Source organism: Scyliorhinus torazame, chromosome 17 (assembly GCF_047496885.1).
Source record: "Scyliorhinus torazame isolate Kashiwa2021f chromosome 17, sScyTor2.1, whole genome shotgun sequence".
NCBI lineage: Eukaryota > Metazoa > Chordata > Chondrichthyes > Carcharhiniformes > Scyliorhinidae > Scyliorhinus > Scyliorhinus torazame.
The window spans coordinates 118,827,287-118,845,843 of record NC_092723.1 but is presented as its reverse complement, the minus strand read 5'-3'; the positions used below and the strand labels follow the sequence as shown (position 1 = coordinate 118,845,843).

At 48.0% G+C, this 18,557-nt stretch overlaps 1 protein-coding gene across 1 annotated transcript in view; it reads right to left on the bottom strand.

Annotated features, from left to right (window-relative positions):
• LOC140394107 (cytochrome P450 3A21-like) overlaps positions 1 to 18,557 on the bottom strand; it is a 164,696-nt gene that overhangs the window by 11,729 nt on the left and 134,410 nt on the right. Inside the window, exons 11-12 of the mRNA XM_072480955.1 lie at positions 14,923 to 15,149; positions 1,040 to 1,202 (exon numbers count right to left, since the gene is read on the bottom strand). Of these exons, the coding sequence (XP_072337056.1) occupies positions 1,040 to 1,202; positions 14,923 to 15,149 (390 nt within the window). The remainder of the gene's footprint in view (positions 1 to 1,039; positions 1,203 to 14,922; positions 15,150 to 18,557) is intronic.

Here is an 18,557-nt window from a genome sequence, read left to right as displayed (position 1 = left end):
GGTGCTGCTTTTGCGATGCTCCGCCCCCTCCAAAGCGGTGCACTCAGAGAGTATGCTGCGCGCCGTATCGACGGCCTCAGGACATTGCCTGACCCCCACCCCCGATGCTCCGCCCCCAGCCGACTGAGTTCCGGACGGCGTGGGTGAACTCAGCGTGGCGGCTGCAGACTCAGCTCGTCACAGTTGGGGGAGGGCCGATCCATGGGCAGGGGATTTCCTTTATCAGGGGCTGGGGGCACTGTTGGGAAGGTGGTCCGGGACTTGCGAGCTGGCCAAAGGGGGCACTATTTCACAGGCACGGTTGCTGCAGGCCGCTGCCGTGCGCATGAGCCGCCACGGACCTGCCAATTCTCCAGGCCGGCCATGGGACTTCGCTATCGTCTGCTCGCTCACACTCCTTGCCATGCATACATTTCTAAGAATAATAATCATTATTGTCACAAGTAGGCTTAATTAACATTGCAACGAGGTTACTGTGAAAAGCCCCTAGTCGCTACATTCCGGCGCCTGTTCAGGTACACAGAGGGAGAACTCAGAATGTCCAATTCACCTAACATCACGGCTTTCGGGACTTGTGGGAGGAAACCGGAGCACCCGGAAGACACCCACGTAGCCACGGGGAGAATGTGCAGACTCCGCAGACAGTGACCCAAGCCGAGAATTGAACCTGGGCTCTGGAGCTGTGAAGCAACAGTGCTACCCACTGCGCTCTTCTTCCTGATTTGCACTCCCAGGGAGATCGTAAATCGGTTGCAATTCTTCTCTGGCAGGAGAAGTCTCCCAAATAGAGAATCCAGCCCTCTATGTTTTCAAGAAGGAGATAGATGTAACTCATGGGGTTAAAGGGATCAAAAGATAGGAGGGGAAAGTGGGAAGAGGTTACTGAGTTGGATAATTCAGCCATGATCATAATGAATGCGGAACAAGCTCGAAGGGATGAAGGTGCTACTCATGTTCTTATTTTCTGTTTCTATGTTTAATGCAACTTCACAACATTCATTCACACCTTCAGATAATTTCAAAATTCTAAAATTCTCACCTGTGTCTCCTTGCATGGTACCAGGGTCATGTGCTGTAAGAGTGAAGTGAGTGCCATCTTCATTATAAGTTGGGCAAATCTCAGCCCGAGGCAGTTCCGAGGGCCCATACCAAATGGCAGGTAAATATTTGGATCCCGAGACTCCCTATTCTCTTTACTGAACCTAGTTAGATTGACAAAGACAAAACAAATAAAATAAATCAGTCAAATTTGCTGATAGTTGAAATTTATCACAGTGGATGGAGTTTGAAACTGCTAAGTGTCCTGGGCTGGATTCTCCGATTTTGAGGCTATGTCCCACGCCGGTGTGGGAACGGTGGGGTTTACACCCAGAATAAATGGCGTAAAATAGCCAACGATCCTCCGTTTGGCTGGGGGCTAGCAGCAAGGCAGCGTAGAGCACCCGGTTCTAGCTGCCAATATGGCCTGGAGAATTGCCTGGTCTGTGGCCACGCATGCGCATGGCGGTGGCCGCGCCGTGCTACATGACGGCGGCTGCTCGCGGACCCGGCCAGCGAAATAGTGCCTCCCCTTTGGTTGGCTTGCGTGCCCCGGACCATACCCCCACAGTGCACCCAGCACCTGATAAAGTGTCCCCTGCCTGCGGATCGGCCCTCACCCGACTGTGGCGGCGCTGGACTGATCCGCCACGCCGAGTTCCCGAGGGATGGGACCATGAGAGACCCACGCCATCGGGAACTCGGCCGGTCGGGGTCGGAGCATCGGGGGGCAGATCTCAGGCAACGTCCTGAGGCCGTCGATACATCGCGTGGCATACTCTGCGAGAATGCCGCTTTGGAGGGGGCGGAGCATCGCCCGATTTGGTCAGGAACTGTGATTCTCCGGCCGATCGCCGAACGTGATTTTGGCATCGCCGACCGGAGAATCCACCCCCCTATGTTTTGTCCCAGCAACTCCTCCATTTGCTGACATTTCTGGAATAACTGGTACACAGGCACTAGGTGAAAATCGTCGACATGAGATTCCAGACTGTGGAGCGTTGCCAGACCTATCAGCAGCAGCACTGACAAGGTCAATTCCAACCACACCCAACGTCCAAAATGGTGAAACCCAGGTGCAGTGCCTGTCACAGAATTCCACATTTGCATATCAAAAAGGGACCTGAATGACCAGACGATTCAGCCACCCATTGGTGGACCCTTTGGAAGTAGCAGCTCCCCGATCTTAGTTGTAACTGTGGCTCTATGAATCCCATTTTAAATCTATATAAAAGCATCACTGTATTTGTTCATCAGGGGACCATCCTCAAGAGTGAGAAAGGTGACAAGGTGTCTTCAAGATAATGGAGAAAATCTGAGAACACAGACACAGTGTCGCATTAAGGATAAGACTCCTAGAAACTTAGAAGATAGGAGCTGGAGTAGCTGATTTGGCCCTTTGAATCTGCTCCGCCATTCAACATGATCTTCTCCACATCAACACCATACTCTAGCACGCTTCCCAATACCCCTCAACACATTTAGGGTCCAGAAGTCTATCTATTTCCTTCTTAAATATATTCAGTGATTTGGCCTCTACAGCCTTCTGTGGTAGAGAATTCCACAGGTTCACTCGGAGTGAAGAGATTTCTCCTCATCTCATTCCTATTGACCGAATCCGTATCCTGAGTTCCAGTGAAGTCACGCCCTGTTGACCCAATCTCTCCTCATACGACAATCCTGCCATCCCAGGAATCAGTCTGGTGAACATTCCCTCTATGGAAAATATATCCTTTCTTAGATAAGAAGACCAAAACGGCACACAATACTCCAGGTGTGGTCTCAACAAGACCCTGTACAGCAAGACATCCTTGCTTCTGTACTCAAGTCCTCGTGCAACGAAGGCCAATTTACTATTTGCCTTCCTAACTGCTTGCTGTATCTGCAAGCTTGCTTTCAGTGACTGGTGTAAGACTGGTCCCTTTGTAAGTCAACATTTCCCAATCTATCACAATTTAAATAATACTCTGCCATTCTGTTTCTCTGTCCAAAGTGGATGGATGCAATCTACCGGCCGTGTTGCGTCCGAATGGGAGCTTGGCGTGACCAGTAGATACGTGGAGAGGACTCCCACAGCCTTCCTGACAGCCAGTATGTCTCGCAGGATCCACCAGGTCTTGAGAGGCATCGTGATCAAGATCCCACTTAGGTGTGCTGACCCGGGATCTATTGTGCACCCGGCATCCACCACCTCCCCAAGGAGTCTGCAGCCGGGCGCTGTTCAGTACTGGCCCACACAAACAAAGACCAGGCGGAACAGGATCCGGAGGGTCTCCCAGGCTATCGGGGGCCTTTGGGTGGTCAGGGCAGCCTCTGGCCCTCCCCATTGAATGTAGGCCCGTTGCCGCTGCCAGCCTGGTGCTGCCATAGTGCCTGCGTGGCATTGCAAAGCCAGCAAGAGCACTGCCGGTGCCAGGGTTCCACATCAGGGGTCAGGGCCTGAGGGGACCATGCCCATAAAAGGAGGGTAGAGGGGGCTATGAAGGGTATGAAATGGCCTCCGGAAAGTTGGAGGGAGTGAAGGGTAGGGTGCTGGAAGGGTGGAGACCTGAAAGGGGGCATGGGAAAGCCTGAAAATGGGGGCTCTCAAGCGACACCATAGCAGGGTGTCATCACTTGGGGGTGTGTGGGGTAATGCCCATGTGCGTGGGGGGTTGACATTGCCCATGGGTGGGGGGAGGGGATTTCTGGGGGACCCACAAACCCACTTAGAGATCAGGGCACCCTTTCAAAATGGTGGCCTGATCTAGGAGTAGCCGGTCTGGCCAGCAAGTTTAGCCCCCTCAGTGATGAAAATAATTGTGGACTTGACTGGGGAGAAAATCCGCAGGGCCATAAAAAGTGACTAAGTGTCATTAGACAGCAATGGGGAACTCACCGACAGAGCCGGGGAGAAGCTCCCAATAAAACCTGCCACAAATGACACTTACTTACCTTTCCATTAGATTGCGCATTTATCCACGTTATGCTGCATCTGCCATGGATTTGCCTGCTCACTCAGCTTGTCTAAATTATCTTGAAGCCTCTTAATATCCTCCTCAACACTCTCATTCCCATTCGGATAGGTGATCTTATACACAGAGGGGATGACTTTATCTGAGATAGAGTACGGTCCGGAAAATTTGGGGGAAAGGAATGAACTGGGGTTGTATAGGGAGAGCATCACTTGCTGCCCTACTGCAAACTCGGTGGCGTGTTCCTTTTTGTCAAAGCAAGCTTTGCTTTGCTTCTTGCGGGTTCCTAGCCTGACGGCTGTGCAAGCTGGGCGGCCTTCACATTCTCAATAACCTGTTATACTGCTTTCTCATGCGTGAGGGTGGTGACTGTGGGGCTGGCCAAATCCAGTCCTAATAAATATTCTGTCCCTTTCATGGGGAGTCTGGTCATGAGGGTGTGAGGGGTGTATCCAGTGGACGTGGATACTGTGTTTCAAATGAACATTAATGCAAATGGGAGAACTGTGTCCCAGGTGCTGTTGTGCTGTTGCACCATTTTTCTGAGGGTGGCTTTTAGAGTTCTGTTCATCCTCTCTACAATACCGCTTGATTGGGGGTGGTATGCAATATGAAACTTTTGCTTTATTCCGAAAATTGTGAGGATGTTTTTCATCACTCGTCCTGTAAAATGGGAGCCTTGATCGGCCACTATACTGCGTGGGAGGCCCCATCTTGTAAATATGTCCTGTGTTAGGATGTTAGCTGTCATTTTGGCAGTGTTTGTTGTGGATGGAAAAGGTCGCAGCCATTTTGTGAAAGTGTCGATGACCACCAACACATACTTAAAACCATTTCTGCAGGGGGGTAGGGTTCCTATATAATCGATTTGCAAATTCTTCCAGGAGCCATTAACGGGGTGGGTGTGACTTAGCTGAACCTTTCTTGCATATCTGTCCAGATTGTTCTGGGCACAGATTAAGCAATTCTCAACGTAATGTGTAACATTGGCTTTTAAATCAGGCCACCAGCAGAGGGGTCTGAGGTGGGCTAGGATGGGTTCAATGCCCTGGTGTCCATGATAGTCATGGAGCTGACAAATAATGTGATTCCTGTCCTGGCTGGGGACTACATAAATGCTGTCTTTTAGAATCACACCGTCATGTGTGGTTATCGCGTTTTTAAACTTATCATAAGGGGCTGGGAAGTTGCCTTTTAAAACTTCCCTGAGCTTCTCATCTTCCTTTTGAGCCTTTGTCAAATCTTGAATGTTGGTCTGTGAGACCTGAACCGCGTGTACTGGGGCGCTTTCGGGGGGGTTAAAAAAGTGACCATGTCTGGAACCTGCCTTTCCTAGGGCGTCTGCCTTAACGTTACCAGGGGGGGAAGAACGATGATGACTGCGAACTTTGATGATTCCATATTTCCTATCTTTGGCCGTTTTCAGAATATACTGGAGTAATGGGGCTGAGGGTAGGGGTTTTCCGTCTGCGGAAACGAATCCTCTAGTTTCCCACAGGGGTAGGAATTCTGTTAAAATGTTGCAGACATATGAACTGTCCGAATATATGTCAGCTGGGGTTGGAAACGAGTCGGGGTGTTCTACAATAAACTCTATGGCTGCCAGTTCTGCTGCCTGCGAGCCTAAATGTCCTGGCAATTTTAACGAAATCTCTTCTAGGGCGCGGCCCTGCGCGTCCTCTACATAAATACCGCAACCGGTCATTCTTTTCCCATTTAGAACTGTGGAGGAGCCATCCACATAGATTCTCAGGGGTGCGCATGTGTCTGTGGGCTGGGGTCGCTGGGGCGTTGTACCTGCTTTCCGGGGGGCTGACTTTGTTATAAAGGGTCCTGTATTATGCTTTGTGGTGATAATCTCACACTCATGTGGGGTACCTGCATATAGTAAGTTATCGGTTAGGAAAGTGTGGGTCTTGGTTCTCTTAACTGTAATGTCCTGTCCCTGTTAAAGAAGGGTCCAACGGGCTGCGCGGATTTGGCTGACTGTGCCATCCTTAAGTCGACCATTTAGTAGTAGCTGTGTTGGGGTGTGTTCAGTGAGAATGGTGATGGGGTTGAGTCCTGTGATGTAGGCGAAGTATTGTACTGCCCAAAAAACTGCGAGCAGGTGCCGTTCGCAGGCAGAAAATCCTTGCTCGACAGGATCTAACACGCGTGAGGCGTATGCCACGGGGCTTAAGCGATCATGTCGTTCTTGGAGGAGCACGGCCGAAAGGGTTCGGTCGGTAGTTGCAACCTCAATTGCGTACGGGGAAAGTGGATCTGGGACCTGTAATGCTGAGGGCTCTTTTTAAAGCATCCACGGCATCCGTGTGCTGTGGAAGCCATTCCCAAGGTGCTTGTTTCTTGAGAAGTTCGGATAGGGGCGCTGCTTTTGTGGCGAAATCGTCGATATGGTTTCGGCAGTAGCCAAGTAGTCCTAGAAATGACCGGAGGGCTGAGACATTATGGGGCAGGGGTAATTTGACGATTGAGTCGATTCTGTTCTGCTCGATCTCGCGTTTGCCATGTGTGATTACTGTTCCTAGGTAAATCACCTTTTCCTGTAAAATCTGGGCCTTCTTGGGGTTTACTTTACAGCCAATTTGTTGTAGGAGTCCGAATAATTCGGCGAGAAGCGAAATGTGTTAGAACATAGAACATAGAACAATACAGCGCAGTACAGGCCCTTCGGCCCACGATGTTGCACCGAAACAAAAGCCATCTAACCTACACTATGCCATTATCATCCATATGTTTATCCAATAAACTTTTAAATGCCCTCAATGTTGGCATAGAACATAGAACATAGTGTTCTCCCTTTGTGTCCGTCTGTAATAGCAGATCATCTACATATTGGACCAGACAATCGGGTCGGGAACATTTTGCTAGTCCATTTGCCAGCTGTCGGTGGAAAATGGAGGGGGAGTTGTGGAAGCCTTGTGGAAGGCACGTCCACGTATACTGCTGTCCCTGGAATGTGAAAGCAAATTTATATTGGCACGCTTTATCCAATGGAATGGACCAGAAGCTGTTGCTAATGTCCAAAACCGAAAATAATTTTGACTGTAGTCCCTGTTTGAGCATGGTCTCGGGACTCGTGGCTACGGTGGGGGCTGCTACTGGGGTTACTTTGTTCAGTTGCTGGTAATCAATGGTCAGTCGCCATGATCCATTGGGTTTCCTGATGGGCCAAATTGGTGCGCTATCCGTGGAGGCTACTGATCGGAGTACGCCTTGATCAAGCAAACTGTCTATTACTTTGGAGATCTCTCCCTCTGCCTTTTGGGGAAAACCGTACTGCTTTTGGGGTCTGGGGTCGGGACCTGTAATATTCACTAAGCCAGCGATCTTGCCACAGTCGTGCTTGTGCTGTGCAAATGCTGCTTTGTGTTGCTGCAGGACTTCCCTAACTTGTTTGTTCTGACTAATGGCTCGAGGGTCGAACCAGAAGTCTCCTACTACGCTGATCCTATTTTCATACTCTCCAATTGTGAGCATGGCGGGGGCTCGTGCTGCCTTTGCCATTCTCCAAACACATTTATTTACCGGATCAAATGAGAGGTTTTGGGAGCTCATGAAATCAATTCCTAAGATGTGTTCGGCTGTCTGGGGTAGTTCGACCAGAACTACGGGGTGTTTTGTTTTAATGTTCCCTATCTGAATCGCTACAGGGGCTGTGATGTGTCCCTGCTGTAAATGCCCTGTAAAACTGCTGAGTGTAATGGTGTCGGTGGTGGGCCACGTGTCTCGCTGAAACATCGTGGAGGAGTTGAGCATGGCGCGGGACCCTCCTGTGTCCCAAAGGAATTCTACGGGGTGTCCCCGGACTGAGCCTGCCACTACCGGTCTCCCGGACTTGTCCCAAAGGGTGTCGCAGACCCAAGTTGGGGAGCCCGAACACCATCAGTCGGTGCCATTCATATCTGTGTTCTCAGAACGGGCGCTAACACTGTGAATTGGCTTTGCCCTATTCTTATTTAGGGTGCCTGTCTGTTGGTTTCTCTGCTGCTTCTGGGGCGCATTTCACTCCCGTGCATAGTGTCCTAATTGTCCATAATTGTAACACTTGTGGGATTTGGGTTGCTGTGGGCTGTTCCTGCCCTCATTTACCCATGCGGGGTTCTGGTGCGTCCTAACTGGATGCATGTCTGCCTGTTCTTCCTCTGTTTTAACAAATGTGGTTTTGCCTTGGATGGACTGTTCCCAAGTGCGGGGCAATCTTTTCAAAACCCATTTCTCATTGTGGGCCTCGTCTGAGGGGTTGTAATTTGCGCAAGCTCTCTGTCCTGCCTCTGTCGCATGAGAGACTAGGATGCGAGTCCATTTGGCCATATTATCTGGGGACAAATGGGCGCGGGCTAACTCTCCAAATACTGCCGTGAAATGTATCCACAAGCGCCCAGCAAACGCTGTGGGGTGGTCTGTTTTCTTTTGCCTACACATATTTAGGCCTTCTACGGGGTCTCCTTTGTTATAGCCGATCGCATCTAGGATCGCTGTGTGCATTTCTTGTAGTGTGCCTCCTCCTACATTCTATGGGTCGGAAAGGGCTGCCACGACTGAAGGGTCGAGGCTTAAAACTGTGAGCTTCACTTGCTCCTTTTCATCCAGGCCGTACATGGTCGCCTGCTGGTTTACCCTTGCAAAGAACTGGTGGGGGTCCGATGTGGGTTTAAAGTGTAATCTTATCACACGCGTCCCGTAATTGGGTGACGGTTAATGCGGTAGTGTATAGGAAATCTGAGTCTCCTTCTGCTGCGGCCCTGCGATGTGTGGTTACAGGATTCATACAGGTGTGTTCTGCTTGTGAAGTCGGGGGTTGGGGTGCTTTTCGTTTCTGGGGTTTTTTCCTGTGTACATGTTCCATGTACATATCTGTGGGCAGTCTCATTTAACTCCTGCCAATCGGGGCCATTTTCCTGGTCTAACTGGGGTCCAAACGTGCTCTGAAACTCATTCTGAACAGAAAGCAGAGATTGCAATTCTGCAATTTGCTTCCGGCACTTTGCATGATCTACCGAACTCTGCCTTTGTTCCGTTGTGGAAGTGTGGAGTGCTCGTAGGGCTGCTTTTAAGTCGTTGCACTGTTTCTGCAACTGCTCGACTTGTTATTCGGTTTTCTGTCTTACCAACACCACGCGTTGCGTGTCCTGGTAGGCTTTGTCATATTGGGACTGAAAGCTGCTCAAATGGGCGAAACAAGACTGGTGTGCCCGCTTGGCATCCTCCACCTCCTTGTCCCTCGCCGCTAACTGCTCTCTCAGTTCCTTGTTCTCGCTCTCATATCTGTTCACATCTCCCTCACTACTCTTGTCTCTCCTCAATCTCTCTACGGAGCGTCCTAACGACGTCCACTGTGCCTCGCAATTGTGACAAGCAGGACACGATTGCCATCGGCCTGCGAGCTTTCCCCTATGATCTTCTTATGGATCTCTGTCAGGTTCTCCCACCAAGTATACCCTATACTCCCGGGACCTGTTTCATCATTGGCGCAGAATTCACTCCAAAGGGGCCATCCTTTCCCTTTGAGATACTTTTTGATCTCTTCTTCCCATACGGGACACTGTCCTACTCTACTGGTCGCTGCAACCTGCAACCTCATAAGGCGTTCCATTGCCTTCATTGCCATTTTTCTCTATCTATGGGGTTTCTACCGAATTTGGAACAGGGGATGATAAAGTGGTGATGTAAACACGGGTACAGCTTACGCTAATTTCCAGCCTATAAAGCTCGCGACAGTTTTACGCAACAAAATCTCTCAGGTTTAACTTATATCCCTGTTCGTACGCATTCATTAACACACTTCCGAATCTTGGGAGGTTTCATCAGTATCGTTCTTACACTTGTGGTTTTTCCAATTGGATTCCAATTCACATTTGGGTTCTCTCGGAGTGACTAGGCCACTTCTAGGTCGAGTCCCGGCGGAGTCGCCAGTAAATGTTGCTCTCTCTGGTTGTTTTTAAATATGGCGGTCAATATGGTCGCCTTCCTTAATTCTAATTACGTTTGCTTTAGAGTCGCCAGGTATCTTTCGATACCGCCACAAGGTTCAAACCCGAATACTGATTAAAGAGTCGGTACACCAGTTAGTTAGTTCAAAGTCAATACTATTTATTTACATACACAGCAATATCTACTCATGCACGAAATACTACAGTCTAAACTATCACTAATGCTAAAGCCTATACTTAGCTTCGGGCGCCCACTCAGTCAGAGGAACAATGGCCGTTGTTCGGTTCTGAGGCTGCTGGGGTCGAAGTGGTAGAAGGGAACAGCTAAGGTCGTCCGTCTGGTAGCGAGCATTGACCTTGCACTTACTTGCTTCTGGTGTAGCTGGTGGAAGGGTCTCTCCGCTGTGAGAGCCAATTCCAAGAGAGCGATTCTCTCTTGGCGCCTTCTTCTTATACTCGAAGGGGGCTTCGCACACTTTTGGGCGGGCCTTGAACTTGGTCCCAATCAATTGGGCCATTTCTTGATAAGTAGCATTGATCCTGACCAATAAAGGGGTGGGTGTCCTGATGGCTGGGCGTGTCCTAGGTGGCCGTTGGCCTGCTTTGTTTTCTGCTTTCGGTTTGGGGAACTGGCGCCGCGATGTCTGGGGCCAGATTGGTTACTTTGTTCCCGGAGATGGGCCATCCATATGCTAATTGGCCTATAGTTTCAGTCTCGTCTGGGAGCTGTTTCTCCAATATGCAGACAGGCTCTGTGCCTGCTTGCTTTCTTAACATTGTCCATTTTTCCCTGCAATCTTTGCAAATGTCCATTTTGTATTCTGGAAGTGGCCATCCCAGGTGGCTACACTTTCTCCCTTTTTTAAATAGCGAGGTTGCATTTGCTATTCTCCAAGCCACTGGGACTGTTCCAGAATTCGGAAGATGACATCCAACGCAGCCACTGTTTTAATGGCCACCTTCTTTAGTACCCAGAGATGTATGATTATCATGCCTAGGGATTTACTGGCTTTCAATCCCATTAATTTCTGCAACACTATTGTTCTAGTCATACTTATTTCCTTCAATTCTTCCTTCTCACTACATCCTCAAATCCTTATCATTTCTATAGTTATGTGTGTCTTCCTCCATAAACACAGAACTAAAGTAGTTGTTTAATTGCTCAGTCATTTCCTTATTCTCGATTATAAATTCCTCTGTTTCAATAAGGGACCTACATTTGTCTTCACTAATCATTTTCTTTTTATATACTTATAGAACCTTTTACAGTCCACTTTTATGTTATTTGCAAGTTTACTCTCAGTCTATTTTTTTCCTCTCTTCGTCAATTTCTTTGTCCTCTTTTGTGAATACAGAACTTCTCCCAATCCACAGGCTTGCTACTTTTCAAGCAACTTTATAGAACTCCTCTTTGGATCTGCTACTATCCTTAATTTCTTTTGTCAGCCATGGTTGGGCCATGGTTTCCAGGATACTGAGAGGCCTAGATAGAGTGGACGTAGAAAGGATGTTTCTACTGGTAGGAAAAACTAGAACCCAAGGGCACAACCTCAGACTCAAGGGACGATCCTTTAAAACTGAGATGGGGAGGAATTCCTTCAGCCAGAGGGTGGTGAATTTGTGGAGCTCATTGCCGCAGAAGGCCAAAATCACCAAGTGTCTTTAAGACAGAGATAGATAGATTCTTGATTAATAAGGGGATCAGGGGTTATGGGGAGAAGGCAGAAGAATTCTGCAGCACGGTAGCCTTGTGGATAGCACAATTGCTTCACAGCTCCAGGGTCCCAGGTTCGATTCCCGGCTTGGGTCACTGTCTGTGCGGAGTCTGAACATCCTCCCCGTGTGTGCGTGGGTTTCCTCCGGGTGCTCCGGTTTCCTCCCACAGTCCAAAGATGTGCAGGTTAGGTGGATTGGCCATGATAAATTGCCCTTAGTGTCCAAAAATTGCCCTTAGTGTTGGGTGGGGTTACTGGGTTATGGGGTTACTGGGTTATGGGGTTACTGGGTTATGGGGATAGGGTGGTGGTGTTGACCTTGGGTAGGGTGCTCTTTCCAAGAGCCAGTGCAGACTCGATGGGCCGAATGGCCTCCTTCTGCACTGTAAATTCTATGATAATGGGGATGAGAAAATATCAGCCATGATTGAATGGCGGAGCAGACTCGATAGGCCGAGTGGCCTAATTCTGCTCCTGTCTTATAGTCTTATGGGCAGAATGTCTTGGTTTTTGTGCCAGAAAGGAATGTATAATTGTTGCAAAGCATACATTTGTTCCTTAAATCATGCCTTTAATGAAGTTCCCCAATCTATCGTAGCCTGCTCACAGCTCATACCTTTGTAGTTTCCTTTGATTAGATTTAGGACCAGAATTTCAGATTGGACTTCTTCAGTTTCCATCCTAATGAAGAAATCTATCAGGTCACTGTTCCCTAAAATATCCCGCACAAGATTATTTGTTAACCCTTTCTCATTGCTTAATATCAAATCAAGGATAACATGTTCCCTATTTGGTTCCTCAACATATGGGTCAAAAAACCCATCTTGTACACACGCCAGGAATTCAACTGCCACAGTACCGTTGCTAATTTGATTTGCCCGTTCCAAATGTAGATGAAAGTCACCCATGATTACTTTCTGTAGTACCCTTTTTACCTGCATCTCGAATTTCCTGTCGTCCCAGTTGGGAGTTTACACGTTGACCAGGACCACTGATGCCCCGTCCCGGACACCGCTGGGTCCGTAACCGTCCTCGTCACTGTGAACATCATTCTCTTATTTAGTAGTATGGCTACCCACCCCAGCTCTCGTCCCGTAGCATGAAAGGTACATCTGTCCCACCTAGCCCTTTCTTGTCCGCAGTCGGTCCTTCTCCCTCAGATGTGCATCTTGGAGGAAGACTATGTCGGCTTTCATACTTTCCAGGTGGGCAAAGACTCTGGATCGTTTCACTGGGCCATTAAGTCCCCTGAAGTTACAGGTGACTATTCTGATTAGGCTTTTTTTGTCCCCCGCATCCCTCCTGCGGGATCAACCATATTTACCTTGTGGATGCGCCCCTGCGCTCCGATGTTTTCCTTTGTCCAGGGGTCACCCAACATGGCCACCAACTATGTGTACACCATGTGGGTGAGCCCCTGCACTCTGGGATTTCCCTTTGTTTCGGGACCCTCCAAAGTGGCTGTCTGCGGTGCCATTTTGTTCCTTGTCACGTGTGACCTGTTGTAGCCAGCCGACAGCCTTTAAACCCCCCCCCCTTGTCCTTTGTTTCCCTTGCGATTTAGCTCCTCTGCCTGTCTCCCCCCCTTCCTATTGTTGCCTCCTTCCCCCGTTTACCCCATAACTATCTCCCCATTGGTGGTGTGTACCCCCCTCGCTCAAGCGCAAAGCGGCCGGTAGATCGCACCCTATATATTAATGATTTGAACGAGGGAACTAAATGTAGTATTTACAAATTTGCAGATAATACAAAGCTGGTTGGGAGGGTGAGCTGTGAGAAGGATGCAGAGATGCTTCAGCGGATATGCATGGCAGATGCAGTATAACGTGGATAAATTTGAGGAAATCCACTTCGGTAGCAAAAATAGGAAGGCAGATTATTATTTAAATTGGTGTAAATTGAGAGAGGGGGCTACTCAGCAAGATCTTGGTGTCCTCATGCAGTCGCTGAAAGTAAGTGTGCAGGTACAGCAGGCAGTAAATAAGGCAAATGGTATGTTGGCTTTCATAGCGAGAGGATTTGAGTATAGGAATAGGGATGTTCTTCTGCAATTGTATAAGGCATTGGTGAGGTGAGGCCACACCTGGAGATTTGAGTGCAATTTTGGTGTCCTTAACTGAGGAAGAATGTTCTTGCTATGGAGGGAGCACCAGGCTGATTCCTGAGATGGCAGGACTGTCATATGAGGAGAGACTAAGTCGGTTATGAGTATATTCATTGGAGTTTAGAAGAGTGAGAGGGGATCTCATAGAAACTTATAAAATTCTAACAGGATTAGATAGGGATTATTTTTAGAAAGAATGTTCCTGATGGTGGGGGAGTCCAGAACTAGGAGTCATAGTTTGAGGATATCCTAGTTTGAGGGTTGGAATCACAAGACCAAATTTTTCACCTTTGAACATTGCACTGATTTCCAGGACAATGATTAATTGCATTGATTTACTGTCAAAGTATCTCTCCGATGCTATCTGGTTCACTGTATTAATTGTTGTCATTCATTTCCTAAAATTGTGTCAACATTTGCAAAATGTTCTCAAAGGAAGGTTGTCCATAGGAATTCAAGACTCTGCTTTGGTCATGAAAGATTTGTTTTGTAAGCCCCCAAGTCAGTTCGCAATGAAAAGGCCATTTGCCCCATCACAATCTATATACTCGGCAAGATCCTAAACTAACTCCCATTTCAGATTCCAGTTGTTTCTTAAAAAGGGTCCAGTGTTTTTGTCTCGAATAATCTTTGAGAATTCTATTGTATACATTGGTCTCTGTGTAAGTAATAATTTTGTGACAATAATCCTAAATTTAACTTTCACTCATTTGAATCTTATTCTCTCCTCATTAAACAAATTAACATTAAGATTTGTTTTTTCCATTCCCTTAGCTGTCTTATGTACATCTGGAAGATCAACTTTTACCGAGGCAGAATTGACCAACTTCCTCCACCACTTTTCACCACGGCCCAGACGTTAGATATTCAAATCAGCAAATAACACTTCTGTGCTTAGCCCCAGTATTGGTTTTCCTTACACCCCAACATCATATCCATTTACGTCACAACTTCCACTGACCTGGGAGGTGCCAAGGAAGACGAAGCAGACATGATGTTGTAAACAGCACTTCAGTAAACTATAGAACTGATTGATGCAGCACAGAGACCTATGCTGAACTAGTTAAAAATCTCCATAGGTAGTAATATTCCATGCAAATAAACCCTAATATATAGCAGCAAAGGCCATAGACAATGATTGCAGGGACACACACACACACGTCATTACTACGTACCGTTCAGGTCTGAACTCCTCGGGCTCTGGCCAGTATGCTGGATCATGGTGCAGGACATAGGCAGGAACCATGACCACAGTCCCCTTTGGAACAGTTACCCCATTGAGCAGGACATCTTTCTTGCACACTCTGTCAATACGGGGTGCAGCAGGGAACAGTCGCAGGGTTTCGGATATCACCATTTCCATATACTCCAACTGCATCACCCCGTCATACGTGGGAGGAGCCTGCACACAGAGAAACACTTGATAAATAAACAAGACATTTGAGAAAACTGTGGTCAGCACCAAAAATTAAAAGACTTTCTCACAGAGCAAGGGAAATGTTAAGTCACAACCTCCGATGGAGTGCAATTGGGTCAGTTTGCATCAAATCACATCTCAAAATCCAGGCGGTTCCATCTCACCTCAGCTGCCAAACCAAGCTGGGGAAGATCTGTGTAGCGCAGCTCGCTCCTGGCTCCTACTGTCAATGGCAGCTCAGTCATAGCTAAGTAAACCATGCCCCATTTTACCACACACTAGCTGCTTTAAACCAGGTAAGTTTAAAGGTGTAGCCAGGTTTATACATCTTTGGAAAGCCAGGAGAAGGTAAGTGTGTAAGGTAAGGTGGGGAGGTCAGTGATCAGCCCAGAGAGGATGGTCAATAGTCAGGGGTTGGCTTAAAAGGAAAACAGAAAGAGTTCAGGTGCCGGGCCTAAAAGGAGGCTGTGTGTGATTTGCACTGTACTTTCGAATGGTTCCCAGTCCAGGCCAATTACCCAAAGTTTAAACTTCCCCAGTAAATGCTGTGCCATCTTTTCCTCGGAACTTCTAGGAAGGGTTTCCCAGTGCATCGTTAGGGTACCCCCCACTCCAGACCCAGACACACTGCCCTGGAGCTCGGATATTATGACCCAATCTATTCTTTTATAATGACAGAGATAATTGCTAGAATTTTCTATTGTTTCTTCTGATTTCTGGACCAGGCGAGAAAAGCTATGTGCAGTTTACCAGCTTTTCTCACCATATTATCCAGCATTTAGTAGTTAAAAATCCTCAAGGCGTGTCCCATGCCATCATGCTGGCGGGGTGGGGGTCTGAAAAAGCCGGCAACATTGGCTTTACGGAGCTCGGAGCGCTGTTGTTATTGGACACCAGTAAAAATAAAATGAAGAATCCCTCCCCTGGACATCCCACAACACACATGTGGGCAACACCCCCATCCCTCTCCCAAAAGAGCTCCCCAAAAGATGCCCCGGATCTGCCCCATGGCACTGTTGTGCTACCAGGACACTGACCCGGCATATTTCTCTCTCCTCTGCGTGCCTTTACTTAGCATGGTTGCTTCGCCTGGTCCATGTTGCCCCAGACATGTTGTAAACCTCACCGATGTGACATTTCACCAGTAAGGGGAAATCCCAATGTAAGGGGAACGCTACATCGGGGAAGCCCTATAATTTTTTCTGTTTAAATTAGGTTTCTGACTTTCCCGAGTTGAAACCTCATTACATCAATAACAGGGGGCGGGGATGATCACGCTGCGAGATGTCATCGGCAACTTATTTTTTGGCCTCTATGGGGATTTTCACCCATGTCGCCACCCTTGGTGCAAAATCTCACCTCGTATTTCCACTTGGAGAGACCATAAATAAGATCATGAGTAATAAATCTAATAACAAATTCAGGAAGAGTTTCTTTACCTAAAGAATGGTTAAAATGTGGAATTCGCTACCTCAAGGAGTGGCTGATGCAGAAATATAGATAAACAGATGAGAGAGAAACAAAAGGATTTATTGATCAGATTAGATGAAGAAGGGAAGGTAGGAGGCAGCTCAGGTGAAGCATGAATACCAACACAGACCTGTTGGGCTCAATAGCCTGTTGCTGTTTTGTAAATAGACTATGCAGGATATCATGTGCACAAAACACAGCAAACATTAAATGTATTATGTCATGATATGCAGACATGCAGATAATGATATACAGACAGGCACAGATAGGCAGCTAATGAACACAGAGAACAGGACATGACCAATGAGCAGGCAGGACACTCAGGAGTGGTATCTCACTATAAAAGGCATGAGGCACTCACACTCCGCCTCCTTCCACTGATGAACATCTACAGAGTGAGTCAGGGTGTATGTACAGTATCACACCTCCAGCACGTGGCTAAGAGCTAGTCTGGTTCAGTCAGACAGAGTAACCACACTTAGGTTAGCAGAGAGTCGAACTCATAGAGAACTGTGCTAACTGTGCTACTGGTTCAATAAACCTGATTGAACTAACTTCAAGGTCTGGAGTATCTTTTGGTTAAAGTTGCATCCAGTTGCAGCCTGTGTTATCCCAGATTACATAACACGTCATGCTACCAGGACACTGCTTAATCTAGGTGGTTTACCTCAGTCCGTTCCGTGATGACCAGCAAATGTATCCCAGCACCATGGAGAAGATTTAGGCTCCTCACCAGCTTAGGACCTCCGGCAATCTCAGTGCCAACTGGCGGACATTCAAGCAAAAGTTTCTGCTGTACATCAAAGCTTCAGACCTCGTGGGTGCGTCTGATGCAAGGAAGATCGCGCTTCTCCTCTCAACAGCAGGTGATCAAGCCATTGAACTCTTCACTTCACCGAAGACCAGGACAAGACAAAGTTTCAGACCATCCTGGACAAGTTTGACAGTCATTGTGAAGTGGACACCAATGAAATCTTCAAGCGCTACTATTTCAAACAGCGTCTACAAGGTAAAGATGAATCTTTCAACGCCTTCTAAACTAAACTGCGCCTGCTAGCGGTGTCCTGCAACTTTGGTGATATTGCTCAGTATCCGGATGTGTTCGATGGGATGGGCACGCTGCCATATTGATACAAGATTCTGCTACGACCTGATACCAAGCCAGTGGTCCACGCACCACGCCGGGTCCCGGCTCCGCTGAGGGAGCGCCTGAAGGCACAGCTCAAGAATCTTCAGCAACAGGGCATCATTTCCAAGGTAACCGAACCGACTGACTGGGTCAGCTTGATGTTATGTGTTAGAAAGCCTTCGGGAGAAAGTGGGAGGAACTCACCAGTGAGATGGCACACACGTGTCTTTTCACCAAGTTAGATGCATGGATCCATGAGATCCTTGGGATCAATGCAGATGCGCACATGGATTTTGGCAAATCCAGCTGGATGAGTCCAGCAGAAGGCTCTGCACCTTCAACACACCGTTTGGCAGATACTGCTATAATTGCATGCCATTTGGTATTGTCGCGGCATCGGAGATCTTCCATCGCATCATGGAGCAGATGATGGATCAGAGGATCAGAGACAAAATTGTTTTTGGTGTTCACTCTGATCCTCTGAGAGAGCAGCTACTGAAAATCAAGCATATGACCCTGCCAGTCGCGATTGAAACATGCACAGTGCATGAGCATGCCAAAAATCGCTATGCCCAGTACAAATAGGCTGAAATTGAGAAACTTGCCTCCCACGAGGCAGAGTGTGCAGGCCATTTCCCGGATGCATTGATGAAAGCGGCCATTTCGCGCGCTTTTCCCGAGGCCCCACGCATGTGCGATGTGAACGGGATAACAAACCGGCTGACACCTGCACTGCGCATGTGCGACGGCGCGTGGGGCATCAGGACGCCGATGTCATGACGTGCTCGAACTGC